General features: G+C 39.9%; 1 protein-coding gene across 3 annotated transcripts; it reads left to right on the plus strand.

The window, feature by feature from the left end:
* The first annotated feature begins 624 nt into the window (after positions 1–624).
* Positions 625–18814, plus strand: LOC133653703 (chemokine-like protein TAFA-4). 3 transcript variants are annotated; one of them, XM_062053279.1, is made up of 5 exons: positions 625–693; positions 1307–1429; positions 2205–2360; positions 14751–14875; positions 17896–18814. In XM_062053279.1, exons 2-5 carry the CDS (start codon positions 1312–1314, stop codon positions 17905–17907), a joined length of 411 nt encoding a protein of 136 aa, XP_061909263.1. In that variant the 5' UTR covers positions 625–693; positions 1307–1311; the 3' UTR covers positions 17908–18814. The 3 variants fall into 3 exon arrangements, 2 of the variants coding, with proteins under 2 accessions (XP_061909263.1, XP_061909262.1); XR_009826763.1 differs by lacking the exon at positions 625–693 and having other exon boundaries at positions 710–1429; positions 17896–18014; positions 18094–18118; XM_062053278.1 differs by lacking the exon at positions 625–693 and having other exon boundaries at positions 710–1429.
* The last annotated feature ends 5931 nt before the right edge of the window (positions 18815–24745 follow it).

The raw sequence follows: 24745 nt of genomic DNA on the forward strand, positions 1-24745 counted from the left end.
AAGTAATATTTTTAAACATTTCCTATTTGGTAGGTAATAAAGGGTCTTGCATTACTTTTCATATACATTTAAGCACAACATAATTAAAAAGGAGGCACACACACTAAAAGCACTGTACAAGTTAAGCACGAGTTTAGAATAGTTAAAAACCCCTGAATAACTATACTTATATTGTACTTGCTCCAGCCAAACGTTTATTGTGGTTAATGAAACTGGAGCGTATTTGCATGTCTATTAAAGATGTGGGCCTGTTCCAGTGTTTTGGACCTCCTCACCCTCCATTCCATCCTCAGTGTCCACCCTGTGACACCATGATGCACTTTAAGCTTCTTAGGCGCTAATGAAAGTGGGCGCACATTGTGCAGGAGACAGATGGCCCCTGTCTTGATTAAGTTCTCATTTTCCCGCTTGGGATGAGGCTGGCAGGCTTTGCTGGGGCCAGCTTCATCCCAAAGGAGAGGAGCTCATGTGTGAAAGTGCAGCACGCGCTCTGCCGTTGCCCTTCTTTTCTCTGAATTTTTGGACTCTTTTTTTTTTTTTTTTTTCTTTTTTCTTTTTCTTTTTACTTTGTAAACTGGAGCGTCACCTGCGACAAAGCTTTGCTGGAACAAGATTTGCATTATGCTTGTTCTGGAGGACACTAATGGGAGCTTGACAAATCTTTTGTGTTGCCACTAAAGAGCAGTGCTAGAAGTAAGTAAATATTTCTTCTAAAAGGTGTCTGGAGAAGAAAAGCAACTATAAAACCATATTGTTTTTATTGTGTTTTATTTTTGAATTGTGTATTTTTATGTAGTGTTTTTATTGTCTTTTTTTTTATTATTTTTTTTTTAAGGAATCTGCTTCTCTAATTCCTTGATATAGCTTGTGTTGTACAGATAAGAGACTTGAATTTTTTTATATTTACTATTTTAAAAAGCTCCGTGAGATAGTTTTGTTGTAGCTTGACCCTATTTTGATTGTGTTATTTCACAAATTACTGGATTATTTGATCAGTAAGGTTGTTGCCTTTAATGTAAAAGCTTACCAACTACTTTGAATAATTAGGGTTAAATGGGTTAAATGTTCCTTCATGTGACTGTTGTGCTCTAATTTGAAATTCCAGATCATGCTTGACTCATTCTGACTCCGACTTGTGTTCAGAGTCTATCGCTGAGCACCCTCATGTTTACAGCCTGAAGCACTTGTGAATCAGACGTGAACGCAAGAAGTCACACTCCCTCCAACAGGAGGCATGTAGGAGCTTTGTCTCAAATCCTCTGTGTTTCAGATTTGCCTCAACCTTTTTTTTGTCCCCTGTGTGCAGGCAAGATGACCCTGGCTATTGTTTTGACTAGGACTATCCACTGGGGTCTCCTCCTCTTATGCTTGGTGTGCATGTGCAGCCAGCAAAGGTCCACTGGCAACCAAAGCTCCAGGGGACAAACGGGTATGTATGTGTCAGACCCAACCAGACCAATGCACCGCCTAGGGAACTCATTAGGGCAGCTGGTCACCTGTGTCGTTGCCTGATTCAGTTTGAGCCTCCAATTCCCTCTGCACCAACACCACCTGTCAATAAGTGCAGTACTTCAGCAACTCCACTAGATCCCTCTTTTGTATACAACTTATTTGTTTTTCTTCTACTGTTATTATACATATTTTTTTCAGTGCACTCAATTAGAATTTAACCTTTGGGCCCTGCGAGTGTCGCCAGCCAAGCAGGCATCAGCCATGTCTCCTCGGATCGGAGTATGAAATATGAATGCGAAGGTTTCTGTTATCTCTCTGCTCGGTTGCACCCCAATTTAAAGTCAGTTCAGCATGAATCATCTGTGGAGTCATAATCAAAAGCAACATCCATTGTATTATTTTTTCTGTGAAATCATGCACTTCTGCGGAAAATTCTATTCATGGACATTATCCTGTTATTTATATTTAAACATTGAGCAGCACATTCAATTAAGAGATTAGTACTCTCATGAATGCAATGTTGTCCTCAGACTATGAGTGCTAAAAGCCTTCATCCACTTGATGGTGCTGTGGCTTTGGAAAAAAAAAAAAATCTGGCCCATTTGTTCAATCATTTGCAGGAGTCCCATAAATAACTGCATTTTCCAGATAAGATAGACATTTGTTGCAGAAGACATCTTTTTTTTTTTTTTTCAGTGACACACTAACTCTGCAAGCTGAATGACCTTGTTTCCTTCCAAATTCTCTTAAAGGATCATCGAAAGAGAGGACAGGGACTTGTGAAGTGGTCGCGGCTCATCGCTGCTGCAACAAGAACAAGATTGAAGAGCGCTCTCAGACGGTCAAGTGTTCTTGTTTCCCAGGACATGTAGCAGGGACAACAAGGGCGCTGCCCTCTTGCGTTGAAGGTTATTTCATACTTCTACTGTCTCCTACTGCTCTTTTGAGGGTGACATGATTATGATATTTGTCAGTAAAGTGCGCTGATACTTCGGCAGATTCTACGAATCACTGAATGGTACTTTTTTCCCCTCTTCTGCCAACACCGTTCCCACAGTGACGTTATTACTTGGAAAAATAGCAGAGCATTTAGTGGCCAACGCCCGGAGAAAATCCAATATTTGCTGTTCACTTTTTCCACATTTTTTTATGTTAAAGTCTTAATCCAAAATGGAATACATTCATGTTTGTCCTCAAAATTCTACACACCATACACCAGGGGTGTCCAAACTTTTTCCACTGAGGGCCGCAAATGGAAAAATTAAAGCAAATGGGGGCCATTTTGATATATTTCATTTTCAAACCATAACAAAATATATGGATTTTTTGTATTTATTTTACCTTTAGGGGTTCCGGGGACCATAAAGGGTCTCAGTTATTAAAATGTTAAAAATAAGTCTAATTTGTATGATTATTTTTTATTTAATGCTTACAGTAAATCTTTATATCAACTTAAAAAAAAAAAAAGGTTTTATGGCTTTTCTGTCAAAAACAACTTTGTTTATTATAGTAAAACTGAAATATGCAGTATTTAGTAATTAGAGCCCTAAAATATAAATAATGCAGGACACCATTGATTTTAATTATTTAATATTTTTGAGTCATCACAGTGAAAAGATAAGTAAAATACCACTAAATATATCTGGGATCCAAAAGGTGCCCCACTCATAAAGTGATACATTTTTATTATTATTATTATTTTTTTACTTTCATCACTTAAGTTACGAGATCAACTTCAGATATATCTGTCAATTTTACGTTTGAACTATTATTTTGTTTGTTTTATGCTCTTTTGTCAAAGAAAACTTGGTTTTTATATGGCAACTACACAATATATGCAATATTTACCACCTAAAACATTTTAAAGTGAAACATTTGAACTAATTGGAGCTTTGAAAATAATTAATTATAACATGGATTTTTTGTCATTATTTTTTTTCTGAGCAGTGGCGAAAAAAGAAAAAGAAAGAAAGACAAAATAAATAAAAAAACAGCCTGCATGGCAGCTTTGTGTCAACATTGCAACTTTTTCTTGTTAGATTTCACCTCATTCTACTTTTTTTAATGTTCATTTTTATTTTTTGCAATAACATTTCCAGAATGTGTGGCGGGCTGGTAAACAATTAGCTGCGGGCCGCAAATGGCCCCCGGGCCGCACTTTGGACACCCCTGCCATACACCATAATGACAAGGTTTTTTTTGTGCAAATTTATTTAAAATAAAACAATAAAAAAATCACAGGTACATAAGGATTCACAGCTTTTACTCAATATGCAATTACAGCCTGAAGTCTGTCTGAATACGATGCCACAAGCTTGGCACACCTCTCTTTGGGCAGTTTTGCCCATTCTTCTTTGCAGCATCTCTCAAGCTTCATCAGGTTGAATAAGAAGCGTTGGTTTTCATCCAGGATGTCTCTGTACATTGCTGCGTTCATCCTAGTCTAGTCATGGAGGTAACAAAAAACCAAATGGTCACTCTGTCAGAGCTACAACCATCTCTGCAGCAATCCACCAGTCAGGCCTGTATGGCATAGTGGCCAGATGGAAGCCATTTCTTAGTAAAAAGTTAGCCAAAATTCACCTGAAAGACCCTCAGACCATGAGAAACAACATTCTGTGGTCTGATGTGACAAAGCTTGAACTCTTTGGCGTGAATACCATTGCCAGGCGTCATGTTTGGAGGAAACCAAGCACCGCTCAGCACCAGGCTAACCCCATCCTGACCGCGAAGCATGGTGGTGGCAACATCATGATGTGGGGAGGTTTTTCAACGGCAAGAACTTGGAGATTAGTCAAGATAGAGGGAAATATTAATGCAGCAATGCACAGAGACATCCTGGATGAAAACCTGTGAAGCGCTGTGAATACTTTCCGGATGCACTGCATGTGTCAGATTGTGTCTTGTATATTGTGGCGGTGAAGTGGTTAGTGTATCTGTTTATTTTGGGTTGGAGGTTTGCACCTTGGTTGACGTTATTTTTTTATTATTATTTAAAACAACGTCTCAAATAGGTATAATGGGTTTTGCTGTGTAATGTATTTAGCTGACCTGAATGTTTACAAGCATTCTCTTGATACACTGGCAAAACATACTCGTATGCCTTTTTAAAAAGCTTTTTTTTCGATCACCAATGCCAACTAGAAATCATTCCTTGCCCATTGTTTTGGCGCTCCCTTTAGCGCGGCACACCTTTGTGCCATATGGTAGTGCACTAATAAACAACACACACAGCCTATATGAATTGGCGATCCATTACAGAACTTTTCAACTGAAATCCACCCACTATTCAGTTTCCGCGGCAACTCTACACAGTTTGAAAATTACAAGACAGGAACATTGTTAAATCAGTCAGACAAACATTACAAATATTGCGGGTGATCGATACCTTACAAGAAGCAAGGTGGTCTTACTAACAAGTTCCTAGACTCTGAGGTAAACTGAGTTTTTGTGATGGTCAGAACTTTTACCTGAATCATAGCTAAATCAACACTTACGGAATACACGAAAGACTTAACATACAGTAATAAAAAGATGAAATAAAAGAATCAATGAAATTCATATAAAAATAGAGAACAAGTTTTTACTTTTATATCTGTGGTTGTCATGCAAACTGGAAGGAGTGTTACAAGGGGGGGGGGGGGTCTAAATAACGAGACCTTTACGCTGTTAAGTTATCACGGTTAATTTTACAGTAGAACATCCTTTCACATGTTCAAAGAGATCATCTTTATCCTTGATGATGGTCGCAGCGTTTGAGCGGCTTGCACTCGGCATGCAGCCAATGTGGACTCCTCCACTTCTCACTGAGCATTTTCCGATGTCTAATTTAACTTCAACTTCCTTTTGTTTAGCATGCTGCCCCCAGATAAGCCTAACCCAGGGGTCGGCAACCCGCGGCTCTGGAGCCGCATGCGGCTCCTTGACCACTCTGATGCGGCTCAGCTACATACATGCCGACCCCCCCGATTTTCCCAGGAGATTTATGGATCTCAGTGTCCCTCATAGATTACTCCCAGGGAAAAAATTATCCTATTTACACTCTAATTACTAAATAAAGGGCGTGCCCTAATTGCACTGCAGTAATTGTCCTCTATAGCATTTACATACAGCGTGCCAGTCCAGCCACATGTTGCATGTTATTACTTGCACACACAGGAGACAGCAAAGCATACTTAGTCATCAGCCACACAGCTTACACTGACGGTAGCCGTATCAAACAACTTTAACATTGTTACGTTACAAATATGCGCCACACTGTGAACCCACACCAAAAAAGAATGAAAAACACATTTCTGGAGAACATCCCACCGTAACACAACATAAACACAACACAACCATTACCCAGAATCCAATGCAGCCCTAACTCTTCCGGTCTACATTATACACCCCGCTACCACCAAATCCCCCCACACATCAACCCCCCTCCGTGCGTTGGTTGAGCGGAAGAGTTAGTGCTGCATGGGATTCTGGGTATTGGTACCGTCAGTGTAAGATGTGTGGCTGCTGAGTTAGTACGCCTTACTGTCACTTACGTGAGCAAGCTGAAATTGCATTCTACGTGTGGTCGAGCAGGTACACTGTTAGGGCAGACTATAGAGGGCGCCAAATGCAGTGTTATCACGCTCTGATATTCGGGAGTCTCCCGGGAAAAATGAGAGGGTTGGCAAGTATGACGCTATCAAGCGCCATTCATTCAAAACTCGCGGGCTGCACTAACATCAAATTTCCACATTAAAGTGCGTGCCGGTGCGTGTGTCGGAGACCCCTAGTTAACATAGCACAAAGCGTTTAAGCTTTGTATGCGGTGTTTTTCATTTTAAATTTAAATTTTTTTTTTGTGGCTCCCATTACTTTCTTTAATTGGTGAAACTTGCCAAAATGGCTCTTTGAGTGGTAAAGGTTGCCGACCCCTGGCCTAACCTGACTCTCGCCAGATCCTTGTAGTTCGCTGAGCTCCACACAAGGATCTGGGACTTCTCAATTAGGAGATGTATTTCAGAAGGCGGGGCCTTGTAAAAAAATTGGATAAACTACTTGTCCGTTATCTTGAATGACGTGCTACTTCAACCACTCACATCGAAATCAACCCGTGACGCTGATGAGAGCGACGCAGGGAAATCCAAAACAGAACAGCCGACATACTGGATAATGACAGAGCGAAAAGTTAGAGAACTTTTACTGAAACAACGCAGCAATTTCTGTAGACGATCGATGTCTCAAAACAGTTGCAATAGCAAAATCAATGTCACTCCTCGCTGCGTGCCGCCATTGTTGTTTGAATCAAACAGTCGCTTCGGCGCTACTTCACATTTATGAAATCCTGCCCGGCGATCCTGATTGGTTCATTATTTTTTGCTATCTTGAAGGAGTTTGCAATGCCTTCGAGCCCAGATCCTTGTACAAGGATCTGGCGAGAGTCAGGTTAAGATGTGAAGTTCATGAAGGGAAGTGAATTATATTTGTATAGCGCTTTTTCTCTAGTGACTCAAAGCGCTTTACAAAGTGAAACCCAATATCTAAGTTACATTTAGTTTATATATCAATGATGAAATCTTAACATTGCAACACATGCCAATACGGCCGGGTTAACTTATAAAGTGCAATTTTAAATTTTCCGCTAAACTTCCGGTTGGAAACGTCTATGTATGCGCGTGACGTCACGACGGCAACGGAAGTATTCGTACCCAATGTGTCAACATACAAACTGCGCTCTGTTTTCATCGAACACTTCCACAGTATTCTGGACATCTGTGTTGGTGAATCTTTTGCAATTTGTTTAATGAACAATGGAGATTGCAAAGAAGAAAGTTGTAGGTGGGATCGGTGTATTAGCGGCTGGCTGTAGCAACACAACAAAGAGGACTTACTTGGATAGCAGACAGCTGTGATCGGGTGAAGTCCTTCGTCGCGCCGTCGATCGCTGGAACGCAGGTGAGCACGGGTATTGATGAGCAGATGAGGGCTGGCTGGCGTAGGTGGAGCGCTAATGTTTTTATCATAGCTCTGTGAGGTCCGGTTGCTAAGTTGCTAAGTTAGCTTCAGCGTCGTTAGCAACAGCATTGTTAAGCTTTGCCAGGCTGAGAATTATTAACCGTGTAGTTACATGTCCATGGTTTAATAGTATTGTTGATCTTCTGTCTATCCTTCCAGTCAGGGATTTATTTATTTTGTTTCTATCTGCATTTGAGCCAGATGCTATCACGTCAGCTCAGTAGCTAAAGAGCTTCGCCGATGTATTGTCGTGGAGATAAAAGTCACTGTGAATGTCCATTTCGCGTTCTCGACTCTCATTTTCAAGAGGATATAGTATCCGAGGTGGTTTAAAATACAAATCCGTGATCCACAATAGAAAAAGGAGTGTGTGGAATCCAATGAGACCTTGTACCTAAGTTACGGTCAGAGCGAAAAAAGATACACCCTGCACTGCCTCTCTAGTTCTTCACTCTAACGTTCCTCATCCACAAATATTTCATCCTCGCTCAAATTAATGGGGTAATTGTCGCTTTCTCGGTCCGAATCTCTCTCACTCCATTGTAAACAAAGGGGAATTGTGAGGAATCCTTCCTCCTGTGACGTCACGCTACTTCCGGTACAGGCAAGGCTTTTTTTTTATCAGCGACCAAAAGTTGTGAACTTTATCGTCGTTGTTCTATACTAAATCCTTTCAGCAAAAATATGGCAATATCGCGAAATGATCAAGTATGACACATAGAATAAATCTGCTATCCCCGTTTAAATAAAACAAATTCATTTCAGTAGGCCTTTAAACCTGTGTGGGTGGCACTGGGAGCAGGTGGGTAAAGTGTCTTGCCCAAGGACACAACAGCAGTGACTAGGATGGCGGAAGCGGGGACCGAACCTGGAACCCTCAAGTTGCTGGCACGGCCACTCTACCAACCGAGCTATACCGCCCCACAGATAAGCCTACCCTCCCCTTGGAGACAGAATGACGTGCAAAACGAATGAGTCAAAGATTTTTATTGTCAGTTTTTCCATACATGCAAGACATACTAAATGATCAAGATACCGTTTGTCTCTCACCCTGAACTCTGGAGCAAATTTCGAATTGACGTTATCCCTCGCCAATGTATCTGTGTCAGCGGAAGAATACATTCTTCTTGCGCTGCGTGTGGCGCACATGGGCTATTGTATTATTTTGCTGGAAGCGCTGCAACATATTCTCGAGGGAAGCTAGTGTTTACTGACCAAAATTAGGGTTTTAATGAATTGATACAAGTGTGTATGGTGTCAAAACCGTGCCAACAATCCTTCCGTGTATAAATCACACTGCGTGCGCGTGGCCTCTCTGCACGCGCGCAGACTCATTTTGCGCTCGCATGGTGTCTTTTTGCTTACACACTGGCAATGTGTCTTTTTCTTTTGTGTATGGAAGTACAAACTCCAAAAGCAGTGAAGTTGGCACGTTGTGTAAATCGTAAATAAAAACAAAATACAATGATTAGCAAATCCTTTTCAACCTATATTCAATTGAATAGACTGCAAAGACCAAATACTTAACGTTCAAACTGGAAAACTTGATTATTTTTTGCAAATATTAGCTCATATGGAATTTGATGCCTGCAACATGTTTCAAAAAAGCTGGCTCAAGCTTGACGTCGTGTCCTCAGGACCAAAGAGGAAAATAACCATCCGGACTGTTATAGGCACAAAGTTGAAAAGCCAGCATCTGTGATGGTATGGGGGTGTATTAGTGCCCAAGGCATGGGTAACTTACACATCTGTGAAGGCGCCATTAATGCTGAAAGGTACATACAGGTTTTGGAGCAACATATGTTGCCATCCAAGCAACGTTATCATGGACGCCCCTGCTTATTTCAGCAAGACAATGCCAAGCTAAGTGTTACAACAGCGTGGCTTCATAGTAAAAGAGTGCGGGTACTAGACTGGCCTGCCAGTAGTCCAGACCTGTCTCCCATTGAAAATGTGTGGCGCATTATGAAGCCTAAAATACCACAATGGACACCCCGGACTGTTGAACAACTTAAGCTGTACATCAAGCAAGAATGGGAAAGAATTTCACCTGAAAAGCTTCAAAAATGTGTCTCCTCGGTTACCAAACGTTTACTGAGTGTTGTTAACAGGAAAGGCCATGTAACACAGTGGTAACTATGCCCCTGTGCCAACTTTTTTGCAATGTGTTGCTGCCATTAAATTGTAAGTTAATGATTATTTGCCAAAAAAAAAAAAATCACATTTCTCAGTTCGAACATTAAATATCTTGTCTTTGCAGTTTATTCAAATGAATATAAGTTGAAAAGGATTTGCAAATCATTGTATTCTGTTTTTATTTACGAATTACACAACATGCCAACTTCATTGGTTTTGGGTTTTGTAGTATTGTAGCAAAAATATTTACAAACGCGCATCTCATTCTGTGTGTCCGTAATCCAATTCACAGTGTTTTAAGTTGTCTGTCCGTAATGTGATTTGTTTGTTAGTAACAACACAAAACAAAAAAATCAGTCTGTGCGTCTTTCGATGTGTGTGTAAAAATTTGAAAATGTGTGAAGCAGGAAACCTTTTTACATGTGACTTTTGCGACACTGTTGTGTAAGAGTTGTCTGTCCGTTAGAGATGCGCGGTTTGCGGACACAACCGCGTAGTCCGCGGATAATCCGCGGGTCGGGCGGATGCATGACGAAAACAATTGATTTTAAATAGATTCGGGCGGGTGGCGGTTGAACCAATTCGGAAATATATATACATAGTTAAATGTTGTTACCCACATACGAAAAACGAGCAGCACTCTTTGAAACAGGCAATTATTCATCAGGCACTGCTGCAGCTGTCACGCCAAATTTCTTCCCCCTACAAAAACCTCCCCCCCCCCATTTACTTCCGGGGCTGCGTCCAATAAAGTCACAAAGTTGCCGGGGGTCCTTAACCGGCACGCGACTGGGGGGGGGGGAGGTTTTTGTAGGGTGAAGAAATTTGGCGTGACACAGCACACCACAACACAACAGAACAGGAGAAGAAGAAAGAAAAAAAAAGATGGCAACGCCGGCAGCAAACGTGGTACGCGACAAACTAAAAAAGGGAAAAAAATAACAATAATAGTCAACACTTTGTTAATGGAAATGACAAAAATATTATAATAATGATAAATAATATCATCACGCATTAATATTATCACGCATTAATATCTCTTAGCCTCTAATGCATGGCCAAGAGATATTAATGCATGGCACGCATTGAATGTCTCTGCTGCATTGGATCAGTCTCCTTTCTTTAACAGGCAAAAGCTTTCTAACCTCACTAATGCCTTGCATTGTCTACTGTATATTAGATATATAACAACGGGTGGGTGGTGGGTGGCGGGCGGTTGTGGTTTTGATAAAATGTTAGTTCGGGTGGATGACGACTTTTGTGATGCGGTTGCGGATGAAATAATTGCCTATCCGCGCATCTCTACTGTCCGTGCAGTGATCTGAGCTTTCTTTTCCTTATACTCACAACAAGTCGGCGTTGAAGCCAAGAACAATGGACGTTTCATCTCTTGCTGTAAATTAAAATTCATATTTTAGCAGTAACTTAGTTGTCAGAAGTATATTCTAATCAAATAAGTTATGAGTAATTTGATCACGTATAGCGGCCAAAATGATCGCATTTCCTCTGTCGGGTGGCGGGGCTCTCCCTTAGAGATAGGGTGCCTGTAAGACCAATGGTCATCTCCGTGGCTCCCTAACGGTTGGACGTGCCCTAAACACCTCCCTAGGAATGCCTCCAGGGGCACCCTGACCAGATGCCCGAATCACCTCATTTGGCTCCTCACAATGTGGAGGAGAAGCGGCTCTACTCTTAACTCCTTCCGAATGACAGAGCTTCTCACATATAGTCACCCTATCTCTAAGGGGGCCCCGGCCCCTGGAAGGTGGAAACGAGATCATTTTGGCCGTTATGTCATTACTGATGACCTATTTGAGTACAAAGTACTTTTGACATCTAAGTTACTGCTAAAATATGAATTTTATTTACATAAAGTGATGGAAAGTCCGCTGTTCTTTGCTTCAACGCCAACATGACTGTGAGTGGGTGCAAGGCCCCTACTCGTGTTTAGTATACAGAAAGGACAGGTGAAGTTGATGACAGACAATTCTTTTTAGAAGTTCGGATCACTGCATGGACAGACGACTTGTACACGGCAGAACACTCGCAAAAGTCACACAAATCTGACTACAGACGCACCCTTTTTTTTTTTACGCACCCACAACTCTTAGTACGCACACAGATTCTATTACAGGCAGTCACAAATATGATTATGCACACACAACTCTTTCACCAAAGAAACTCGTACACGGCAGAATTGTCGCAAAAGTTACGTGTAAAAAGACCTGCTTCACACAAATCCGAATACAGACACACACATTTTTACACACACATGGAAATACGGACACACACAAATAATAATACGGACAGACAATCAAAAACATGCACAGGCAGCTCTGATTACTCACACACACATTGAAATACAGACACACACATTAGTACACAGACACGTGAAGTGGATTACAGACGCACAGCTCGAGATATGCATTTGCAAATTTATTTTTACCACACATCATTCAGTTCAGTTCAGTTTCAGTTTATTTCGAACATGCATACGATACAATGTAGTGCATCACATATTTCCAGTTGTTTCATTACAGCACGTCCGAAAAGGAGTAGGAAGAAGCTGATCTTATTTAATCCTACCCCTTTTCGTACCATAGCCATTTTATCCCATTTCCTTGTTCTCTGTAACAAAACAGTGAATAAATAATAAATAAATAATATACCATAGTAAGTAAATAATCTTTATCTAAAAAGCATTTTTTTTATTAGTTAATCATTGTTCTGTGTACTTTGTGAAAGCTTGTAGTTTGAAAAAGTCTCTTAAACTGAATCATATTGGTGCTTTGTTTGATTTCTTTGGTTAATCCATTCCATAATTTAATTCCACATACAGATATGCTGAAGGTTTTAAGTGTTGTACAAGCATACAAAGGATTTAAAATTACATTCTCTTCTAAGGTTATATTTCTCCTCTTTTGTTGAGAAGAATTGTTGCACATTCTTGCGTAGCAGGTTATAGTTTGCTTTGTACATCATTTTAGCTGTTTGCATATGCACCAAATTTTTGAATTTCAATATTTTTGAATCAATAAAGAAAGGGTTTGTATCAATCAATCAATCAATCAATCAATCAATGTTTATTTATATAGCCCTAAATCACAAGTGTCTCAAAGGGCTGTACAAGCCACAACGACATCCTCGGTACAGAGCCCACATACGGGCAAGGAAAACTCACCTGGGACGTCAATGTGAATGACTATGAGAAACCTTGGAGAGGACCGCATATGTGGGTAACCCCCCCCCCCCCACCCCCCCCCCCCACCCCCCCCACCCCTCTAGGGGAGACCGAAAGCAATGGATGTCGAGTGGGTCTGACATAATATTGTGAAAGTCCAACACATCAGCGAAAGTCCAGTCCATGGGCCAGCAGGAACCATCCCGAGTGGAGAAGGGTCTGCAGCGTAGAGATGTCCCCATCCGATGAACAGGCTAGCGATCCACCCCGGGTTGGGAGCAGAGTAGAAAACAAAAGAAAAGAAACGGCAGATCAACTGGTCTAAAAAGGGAGTCTATTTGAAGGCTAGAGTATACAAATGAGTTTTAAGATGAGACTTAAATGCTTCTACTGAGGTAGCATCTCCAACTTTTACCGGGAGAGCATTCCATAGTATTGGAGCCCGAATAGAAAACGCTCTATAGCCCGCAGACTTTTTTTGGGCTCTGGGAATCACTAATAAGCCGGAGTTCTTTGAACGCATATTTCTTGCCGGGACATATGGTACAATACAATCGGCAAGATAGGCAGGAGCTTGACCGTGTAGTATTTTATACGTAAGTAGTAAAACCTTAAAGTCGCATCTTAGGTGCACAGGAAGCCAGTGCAGGTGAGCCAGTATAGGCGTAATATGATCAAACTTTCTTGTTTTTGTCAAAAGTCTAGCAGCCGCATTTTGTACCATCTGTAATCTTTTAATGCTAGACATAGGGAGGCCCGAAAATAAAACGTTACAGTAATCGAGACGAGATGTAACGAGCGCATGGATAATGATCTCAGCATCGTTTGTGGACAAAATGAAACAAATTTTAGCGATATTACGGAGATGAAAGAAGGCTGTTTTAGTAACACTCTTAACACTCTTAATGTGTGACTCAAACGAGAGAGTTGGGTCGAAGATAATACCCAGATTCTTTACCGAGTCGCTTTGTTTAATTGTTTGGTTGTCGAATGTTAAGATGGTATTATTAAATAGATGTCGGTGTTGAGCAGGACCGATAATCAGCATTTCTGTTTTCTTAGCGTTGAGTTGCAAAAAGTTAGCGGACATCCATTGTTTAATTTCATTAAGACACGCCTCCAGCTGACTACAATCCGGCGTGTTGGTCAGCTTTAGGGGCATGTAGAGTTGGGTGTCATCAGCATAACAGTGAAAGCTAACACCGTATTTGCGTATGATGTCACCTAGCGGCAGCATGTAAATACTAAAGAGTGCAGGGCCAAGAACCGAACCCTGGGGAACTCCGCACGTTACCTTAACATAGTCCGAGGTCACATTGTTATGGGAGACACACTGCATCCTGTCAGTAAGATAAGAGTTAAACCAAGACAAGGCTAAGTCTGACATCCCAATACGCGTTTTGATACGCTCTAATAAAATATTATGATCAACAGTATCAAAAGCGGCGCTAAGATCAAGAAGCAGCAACATAGATGACGCATCAGAATCCATCGTTAGCAATAGATCATTAGTCATTTTTGCGATTGCTGTCTCCGTAGAGTGATTTGCCCTGAAACCGGATTGAAAAGGTTCACAGAGATTGTTAGACGCTAAGTGTTCATTTAGCTGCTGTGCGACAATTTTTTCGAGGATTTTCGAGATAAACGGAAGGTGGGACACCGGCCGGTAGTTTACCATGAGGTCAGGATCGAGGTTAGGTCTTTTGAGTAGAGGATGAATAACCGCTTTTTTGAATGCTAGGGGAACAGCAGTATGTTCTCTATATCCAACATTATGTATTATTCTAACTGATCTTTTTTGTACCACCGCTAGTTAGTGAATGAAGCGCACATTTGTAGTTGTTTCCCCATATTTCTGCACAATAACTCAAATATTGTAACACTAGTGAGCAGTAAAGAATATGAAGTGATTGTCCATAATGTAATATCAACACTACTTCCATCCATCTCAAATGTCCTATATTATCTTTGTATCACTTTTCCGCAGCCTCAATCGTGCGTCAGAAGTGGTGGTGTAAAATGAAGCCGTGCGTGGATGGAGAGGAGTGCCGAGTTCTTCCTGACCTGACTGGTTGGTCATGCATCTCGGGGAACAAAGTAAAGACCACCAAGGTGAGGAAAAGGTGTTATTGTCCTTGCAAAACAACACTAAATCTGTTTATGGTAGACCATCTGGAGCATAGTGCAATGGAAAAATCCTAGCTCCGTAATACATTACTTTTATGCAAAATCATCTGCACTGCTTATTACACCATAAGCTCTTCTTTTGAAAGCGAATACAGATCACAGAGTAAAGCGTGATCACTGCTCCCAGTGGCCACATCGGCCCTCTTTGCTCTCAAAGTGGGCTCACAAAACCTAATTCTATAATCTGGTGAATGATGGGGCCAACAGGACAAACACGAGAAAAAGCTGCAAACTAATGCAGTGCACTAAAACCCGTGTAATTAAATCTGACGGCCAATGGGAGCGGCGCCGCATTTGGAAACATGCTTTCTCATAAATTGCCTTTCTGTTGCATCGTGGTTGATTGGGTTGATTCTGCGTGACACAGGAGCAGGCGAGCACATGCAGCATGAACGCCCTGTTTGAAAGAGAGCCACTTTTCTTGCCAATTTACAGTATGGTACATACTAACCTTACCCACAATAGACGGAATAAAGGCAAATGTAATTGATGCAAGCTTGATTTTCCGCTGATTTGGGCTTTTGTTAACTGATTGCACAGCAGGTCAGCTACAAATAGTGTTAAGTGTACACATGCAAAACATAAGCAAGAAGTATGCTTTATTTAACTGCTAAAGTTTATTCACAATTTGCTACTTTGGGACAACAGCAGGAGGTAATAGTTTTGGAGTTCCACGGCAGTCATTTTTAGCCATTACATATTACATTACAAGAATGTCCAAACTTAAAAATGTCAAGCCAATGCATTAAAAGAGAATTACAGATCGTCGAAGTAGGTGATCCAGGGCTGCTACAACACTGACGGAAACACTTTTCTTCATATAGCAAGACATTGCATCAACTTTCATTTGTACCGTATTGCTGTTTAAATTCTTGATGAATGTAAGTGTACCACTTAAGTTGCTTCTACATAAAGATGCGATACTTATCCCTAACTAATCCTATGATACAGTGGACTCTCCAATGTCACGATATGTTGATAAGGGTTCTCTCAAAAACGGACTATTCCCTCAAAGACAAAAAATAAGGTCACTTTCTGCTATACTTGCAGTTGTTCTTTTATTATTAGTAATATTGTACTGTAGAGCAGACAGAGTCACGTGTAGCCTACTCCTGTTCATTTTTTATTCTGTTGTCATCGTATATCTCTTCTGTGCAAGTACTGGTGCCCCTCTGTGGCAGCATCACACACAATCCAAATATATGTATAATTTAAATGCTCACTTGTGAGGTGTGCAGTACAACACAAACAACATCACTCATCATGTTGGTTTAATTTCCAATAAACACTTCTGAGTCATACCCCTCCACCACACACACACACACACACACACACACACACACACACATTTTGGTTGCGTTCCAAATCGTACGACCGCCAAGGTATAGTGTTTCCCAACTTTTGAGCCAAGGCACATAAATTACATGATAAATATCAGATGGCACAACACCAAGTGTGACATTATTTATTCTGTCCTATCAATGGCAAGGGGTTAATACACACAGCTGCCATTTAGTGGAAAAGCTTTTCATTGTTCTGCCTGTCACTCGACGTCACCAGTCTAGATAGAATTATTTGTAGTAACTACAGTGGAACGTCGAATAATGAACTCAATTGTTTCTTGAATAGGGTTCGTAAACAGAAAAGTTTGTTTATTAAAACAAAATTCTCCATCCAACGCCCCTCACCACCACCGCTTAATTCCTCTTCGGGGTTATGGACGGGTAGTAGTGCTTTATAGCAGCAGGCCGGCCTCCAGGGCCCCAAATCCCCCCCCCTCTGTAGCCAAATTTGCCTTTGGCTACAATCTGTTTACATTTATTAGATTAATGTGCATTGTCCCATGTACTACAACAAAGGAGTTGTAATAAACATCTATTAACAAGCTTATTGGGGTGTTTAGTGGGACAGGTGAAAATTAAGTCGGAGACAATGCGGTAGTTTATGAATTAATTAATGTTTCTGTGCGGCCCGGTACCGGCCCCCGGACCAGTGGTTGGGGACCACTTCTTTAAATAGTGGGATCCAGGCTTGACAAATGTTGATATCTTCGTAAAAATGTGTACACTCCGAACACAATATAAAATGGTAGTGTATAGCAAACAATCATAACAAGGGAGTGATGGTTTAACTTTTTTTTCTAGAAAAACAACAACAAGCTGAACTGTTCTAATTTGTGCCACCCTGCTTACATGTGCACACATTGTCACTAGCCCTGTGGCGCACTCACAGTTTGAAAAAACTAAATTCCTTAACTTTAAACAGCCAGGTTGCTACAATGATTAGGAATGAAACAATAAAATCCACTTCACCTTGTTGGTTAATAGTCTTTGCGGGCAGCAGAAGGAAGGGGGGTGGGATAGGCAGTGTCGACAACACCGTGGATACTTAATAATGAATGTTTCATACCACACATTGCTTTTGCTTTGCTTTATTTGGACTCACATTGAGCGAGAAAAAGGCTAAAAAAAAAACACTTAAAAAGCACACAATGAAGCAATTTGTAGCTTACAACAGCAGTGCAAAGCGATCAGCCTGCCTACAATGGATCTGCTGTCGGGTACAAAATGGGTGAATGAAATTTACGTACACTTAGACAAAGTTTGTACAACAAAGCATATTTTTATTCTAGCTGTGGTTTGTATTATAGGAGGTTCGTAAATCAAGGTTCCACTATGAATAATAATTTTCAGACTAGTTAAGGAAAATTTAAAAAATTCCCACAGCACACCTGAAGATCACACACAGCACACTAATGTGGCTGGGAGTCACTGCTCTGTGGCATTTGACTCCTGCGCTTCTACTATAAAGCCCCATTTCATTCATTCATTTATTTTTGTACCCCTAATCCTTTTCAGGGTTGCGGGCAAGTTGGATGAAATCAAAACAAATGTTTATACTGTATCATAAACCTAATTATTGCTCTTTTTGTGTTGTTGTTGTAGGTGTCGCGGTAGGCAGGCATCAGCCTGGTCCAATCGGAGCACAGCCTTCCTTGCTGGCAGCAGTCAGCTCAACTTAACTCTGGACCCTGCGGGCTGTTGGAGCTACAAAGGATATACCGGTAGATTTAATTAGATATTTCCTGCTTCACATTAAGCTGCAGTAACTCATTATTTCAATATCCCTCGTCTTAAATACAGATTTGGTCCGGGTTAATCCCACAGAGTAGACAATCTATTAGCCAAGATAAAAGCAAGCAGTGCCGTGTCCCAACCCAAACAGCCGGCTCCTGTGAGCGTTTATTTCCCACAGTGATGTGCTGAGAACATGGTGCGTTATTCAAGTACTGGCTCGGTCTGCTGTCAACCACTACAAAGGAGAGTTTGTGGATTTTCAGGAGCATAAATACTGTAGAACAGCAGACAATAGTCTATTTTAGACTCACTTTGGGTTCTATAAAGAGGTCAGATCTTCTTGGACTCGTCTTTGACATGAAGATGTACTCTCATGCACGCACGGATTGGACGGGCCACCAGACATGCATGCAGACAATCCTGCACCCCGATGCAAAACAAGGAATGTTTGAAATTCTAATCATGAAGAGAAAAGAGAAGAGGAGCATCTTCACCGTTGAGAGTATTTACATCAAGCTTTTGTTTATCTCTCCAAACTCAGTGCTGCTGTTGAGGGGAGGCAGTTTATTGTAATAGCGATGAACATTGGAGATTTTCTGCCTCAGAGCAAAGTGTAGCCACTGACAGAATGTTTTCTGGTATTACCACTTCATCTTCTTTATGAATAATATTCCTTCTGGACCCACTCTCATTGTCTTGTGTTTTATCTCTGGTGTTCAGCCACTGTGTTTGCTTGTAAATTCTCCAATGAGGAGATAAGAAGGTTATATTAACTTAATACAAATATACTGACAGCTTACCTTTCAATCTGCGACATTAAATGATAATAAATGTCACATACTGTGTGCTGTTGAAAGCTACAAGTTGATTGTTTGGGTTCTTTGCCTTCTTCTCCACAGTGGTACGATTATACACATTAGTTTTTGTCCTTCAAATAATTGTATTGTCCAATGCTATTTAAATCCACTCTCCACACAAGCCTCTTTTACACAAATACCCTGCAAAATAGCCACATCACAGCTATACATTAGATGTACGGTAATTACTGACATTAACAGACAATGTGTCATTTAGTTGTAGAAGCAGTAATACTGTAGTAATAAGGTTGGGTGCAAATTGGAGGCCCCACATTACACTTTTTTTTTTTTTATGTGAAATAATTTTTGCACAGTGTTTTTTAACTCAAAATTGAAAATAATTTAATATATGTTTTGTAACAAAACTAATTATAGGAAGTCGTATAGGTAGTCACCTATCAAATGGGGTCTAGCGAGGGATGATGTCACCAAAGGGGGCATGGCTTAGACAATGTGAACAGTGACGTCACGGTTGCCGTTTTTAAAGGAAATTCCACCGACATCTGGTCAGCATTCTTTTGTACATTTAAAATGTTACCGGTGTTCTGAGAAAATGTGCAACGCGTAAAAATTTGCTACCCAACTAAACTGAGCATGCGGGTCACCGCTAAAGCTTTCCTCGAACAAAATAACCATAGCAATTAAGGTAAAAAATGTTTTATGTATTGTGGTTATTTTTAGCATTCTTTTACATACCAGGAAACAAACCTAAAGAAAAACGGTACAAACCTTGTTTAACCTAAAATGCATGGCTGGTTGTCTGTCTATACTGTATGGTGACAAAATGAATGTCAATAAGTATTTTGACAAGCTCATATAGAGTTATGATAAATCTATAAAGGCATTTGGTACAGGACCTATTTCAGACAGGATGCCACCCGAACGCCTCCCTAGGGAGGTGTTTAGGGCACGTCCGACCGGTAGGAGGCCACAGGGAAGACCCAGGACACGTTGGGAAGACTATGTCTCCCGGCTGGCCTGGGAACGCCTCGGGATCCCCCGGTAGGAGCTGGACGAAGTGGCTGGGGAGAGGAAAGTCTGGGCTTCCCTGCTTAGACTGCTGTATGACAATGTATGATCCTGTAACTACTTGGTATCGGATTGGTACCCAATTTTGTGGTATCAACCAAAACTAATGTAAAGTATCAAACAACAGAAGAATAAGTGATTATTACATTTTAACAGAAGTGTTAAACATGTTAAAATAGAAAGAAAGCAGATATTAACCGTAAATGAACAAGTAGATTAATAATTAATTTTCTACCACTTGTCCTTAATAATTTTGACAAAGAATGATAAATGATACAATATGTTACTGCTTACGTCAGTAGCTAAATTAGAAGCCTTCGTTTGTTTACTTAGGACTAAAAGACAAGTTGTCTTGTATGTTCCCTATTTTATTTAAGGGCCTACTGAAATTACATTTTTTATTTAAAAGGGGATAGCAGATCCATTCTATGTGTCATACTTGATCATTTCGCGATATTGCCATATTTTTGCTGAAAGGATTTAGCATAGAACAACGACGATAAAGTTCGCAACTTTTGGTCTCTGATAAAAAAAAGCCTTGCCCCTACCGGAAGTAGCGTGACGACACCAGAGGCAGGGCTGCTCACATTTTCCTATTGTTTACACCAGCAGCGAGAGAGATTCGGACCGAGAAAGCGACGATTACCCCATTAATTTGAGCAAGGATGAAAGATTCGTGGATGAGGAACGTGAAAGTGAAGAACTTGCGTGCAGTGCAGAACGTATCTTTTTTCGCTCTGACCGTAACTTAGGTACAAGCTGGCTCATTGGATTCCACACTCTCTCCTTTTTCTATTGTGGATCACGGATTTGTATTTCAAACCACCTCGGATACTATATCCTCTTGAAAATGAGAGTCGAGAACGCGAAATGGACATTCACAGTGACTTTTATCTCCACGACAATACATCGGTGAAGCACTTTAGCTACTAAACTAACGTGATAGCATCAGGCTTAACTGCATATAGAAACAAAACAAATAAGTCCCTGACTGGAAGGATAGACAGAAGATCAACAATACTACCAAACTCTGGACATGTAACTACACGGTTAATGCTTTCCAGCTTGGCGAAGCTAAGCAATGCTGTTGCTAACGACGCCATTGAAGCTAACTTAGCTATGGAACCTCGACAGAGCTATGCTAAAAACATTAGCTCTGCACCTATGCCAGCTCTCATCTGCTCATCACGACCCGTGCTCACCTGCGTTCCAGCGATCAACGGTAAGATGAAGGACTTCACCCGATCACCGATGCGGTCGGCGGCCCGGAGACGGAGGAAGTCAAGGTGAGGTCGGCGACTATCCATCTCAAAGTCCTCCTTGTTGTGTTGCTGTAGTCCGCCGCTAATACACCAATCCCACCTACAACTTTCTTCTTTGCAGTCTCCGTTGTTCATTAAACAAATTGCAAAAGATTCACCAACACAGGTGTCCAGAATACTGTGGAATTTTGAGATGAAAACAGAGCTTTTTGTATTGGATTCAATGGGCTCCGAATACTTCCGCTTCAACCGTTGACGTCACGTGCAAACGTCATCATATCGAAACGTTTTCAGCCGGAAGTTTGCCGGGAAATTTAAAATTGCACTTTATAAGTTAACCCGGCCGTATTGGCATGTGTTGCAATGTTAAGATTTCATCATTCATATATAAACTATCAGACTGCGTGGTCGGTAGTAGTGGGTTTCAGTAGGCCTTTAAGGACTTAATTGCAATAAGAAACATATGTTTAATGTACCCGAAGATCTTTTGTTAAAATAAAGCCAATAATGCAATTTTTTGTGGTCCCCTTTTTTTAGAAAAGTACCGAAAAGTATCAAAATAATTTTGGTACCGGTATCGGTACCAAAATATTGGTATCGGGACAACACTAGTTGGTACAGTAAACACAACTTGAAAAAAAACCATTACTATGTCTAGAGTGTTAGCAGTGGTGTTAAGTTTTTCTATCTAAACGAGTGGAGAATGCAGAAACTTTGAGGCATGATTCAGCTGACCTGATGATAAACTAGTTTGGGAAGCATGATTTTGTATTATTCATAAGACTACTGTACTTTTCAGTTCTGTAAATATAGACTACTGTGTGTGAAGTCCTACTTAAGGTTAAATTCAGTTTAAGAATTAAGCCAGGTCTATTCAACTGGCTGCCCTCTGGCCATATCCAGCCTGCCAAAGTTGTTCATTTGGCCCGCAGAACATCATCCAAATAGTCTTGATGAAACCATTCAATGTAGGGTTGATCATTTATGCAATACTCCTTGTAATTAGACGAATACATTATATAGAAAATGTATAACAGAAAGAACTACAGAGGCAGAAAATGAGTACAAAAAGTAACAAAATAAGCTAACTAACACACTACGAACACGTACAAAAGAATATTACAGTCAATTATTAGACAGGAACAAAAACAATATGAGAGAGACAAGGGGCATCCCTAATAGCGTTATTAAAAATGTCACTATAAGGAATTACCCCGAATACTTCTCAGACAGAAACATAAATAATGACAACACGAAGGAAGTAGTTGAAAGCTTCAATAATTACTTTTTAAATATTGGACCAAAATTGGAGGAAAGGATTCCAGACCCAGTTTCAACTGAGGACTATAATGACACCATAGGGACGGCGTGGCAAAGTTGGTAGAGTGGCTGTGCCAGCAATCGGAGTGTTGCTGGTTACTGGGGTTCAATTCCCACCTTCTACCTTCCTAGTCACGTCCGTTGTGTCCTTGGGCAAGACACTTCACCCTTTGCCTCTGATGACTGCTGGTTAGCGCCTTGCATGGCAGCTCCCGCCATCAGTGTGTGAATGTGTGTGTGAATGGGTAAATGTGGAAATACTGTCAAAGCGCTTTGAGTACCTTGAAGGTAGAAAAGCGCTATACAAGTACAACCCATTTATCATTTATAGTTGTTCCTCAATAATGTGACACAGGAGGAAATAGTTAAAATCATGAAAAAATACAAATCCAAGACTTCAATCGATTGTAATAGAATTGATATGGAAATGATTAAAAAGGTTATTGAAGAGATCTCAGGACCAATAATGTATATTAGTAACCTATCATTTCAAACAGGTAAATTCCCAACCAAAATGAAAATAGCTAAAGTTATACCAATTTATAAGACTGGAGACAAACATCAATTTACAAATTATAGACCTGTTTCTTTACATCCACAATTTTCTAAAATCATTGAAAAACTGTTCAATAACAGATTAGAAAGTTTCACAAACAAACATAGAATACTCGCTGAGAACAAATATGGAATCAGAGCTAATGTTTCAACTTCGATGGCTTTAATTGAAATTACAGAAGAAAGTACCAATGTAATAGATAGTAAAAAATGTGCAGCAGCTGTTTTTATGGATCTAACTAAAGCATTTGACACAATTTTACACAATATTTTAATCAAAAAATTAGAACGGTATGGCATCAGAGGGTTGGTTTTAGACTGGATTAGAAGCTACTTAACCAACAGGAAACAATACGTGCAGCTAGGTGAACCCACATCGACAACGCTAAATTTATCATGTGGTGTACCCCAGGGATCAATACTAGGGCAAAAATTGTTCAATCTTTATATAAATGACATTTGTAAAGTTACAAAAGATTTAAAGTTAGTATTATTTGCGGACGATACAAACGTGTTTTGTTCAGGAGAGAACACACAGAAGCTAATACAAATAATAACAGAAGAAATTAACAAATTAAAAAGATGGTTTGACAAAAACAGACTATCCTTAAACCTCGGTAAAACTAAAATAATGCTATTTGGTAACAGTAGAAGGAAAAGTCAAACACAAATCAAAATAGACAGAATAGAAATTGAAAGAGTAAATGAAACCAAATTTTGAGGTATAATGATTGATAATAAAATGAACTGGAAATCTCATGTAAAAAATATACAACATAAAGTAGCAAGAAACACGGCAATAATGAATAAAGCAAAACATGTTCTAGACCAAAAGTCACTTCATATTCTCTACTGCTCGCTAGTGTTACCATATCTGAGTTATTGTGCAGTAATATGGGGAAATAACTACAAAAGTACATTTCATTCATTAACGGTGTGACAAATAAGATCAGTTAGAATAATACATAATGTTGGATATGAAGAACATTCAAATCCTTTATTCATTGAATCAAAATTACTGTAATTTCACGACATAGTGAATTTGCAAACAGCTAAAATTATGTACAAAGCAAACTACAATCTTCTACCCAATAATATACAACAATTCTTCTCAACAAAAGAGGAGAAATATAATCTTAGAGAAAAATCTAATTTCAAACATTTGTACGCACGTACAACACTTAAAACCTTTAGTATATCAGTATGTGGAATTAAATTATGGAATGGATTAACCAAAACAATCAAACAATGTACTAATATAATCCACTTCAAGAAACTCTTCAAACTTAGTGTTTACAAAGTACAAAGAAGAAGAACCTTTATAAACATTCTGAATGTATTTCATCCATTCATTCATTTTCTAGATGATCTTATTTATCTCACCATATGAAATATAACTTACTTCACTAATTATTATTTATTTATTCATTTAGTTTTAATGTTATTAGTTGTGGAGTATATTGTGAATAAATTGAAAACAAGAAGTGAACAAAAGTTTTAGCAACTGCTATGCAAAGGAAAAGGGGTAGGATTAAATAAACTCTGCTTCTTCCTACTCCTTTTTGAACATGTTGAATAGAGAAACTGGAAACTGTGATGTATCATGTTGTAATTGTATGCATGTTCGAAATAAACACAAACTCAACTCAACTCAACGTTATACTTTTGTAATGTTTATTTTATGTTTATATTGTC

Source organism: Entelurus aequoreus, linkage group LG07, assembly GCF_033978785.1.
Source record: "Entelurus aequoreus isolate RoL-2023_Sb linkage group LG07, RoL_Eaeq_v1.1, whole genome shotgun sequence".
Lineage (NCBI taxonomy): Eukaryota > Metazoa > Chordata > Actinopteri > Syngnathiformes > Syngnathidae > Entelurus > Entelurus aequoreus.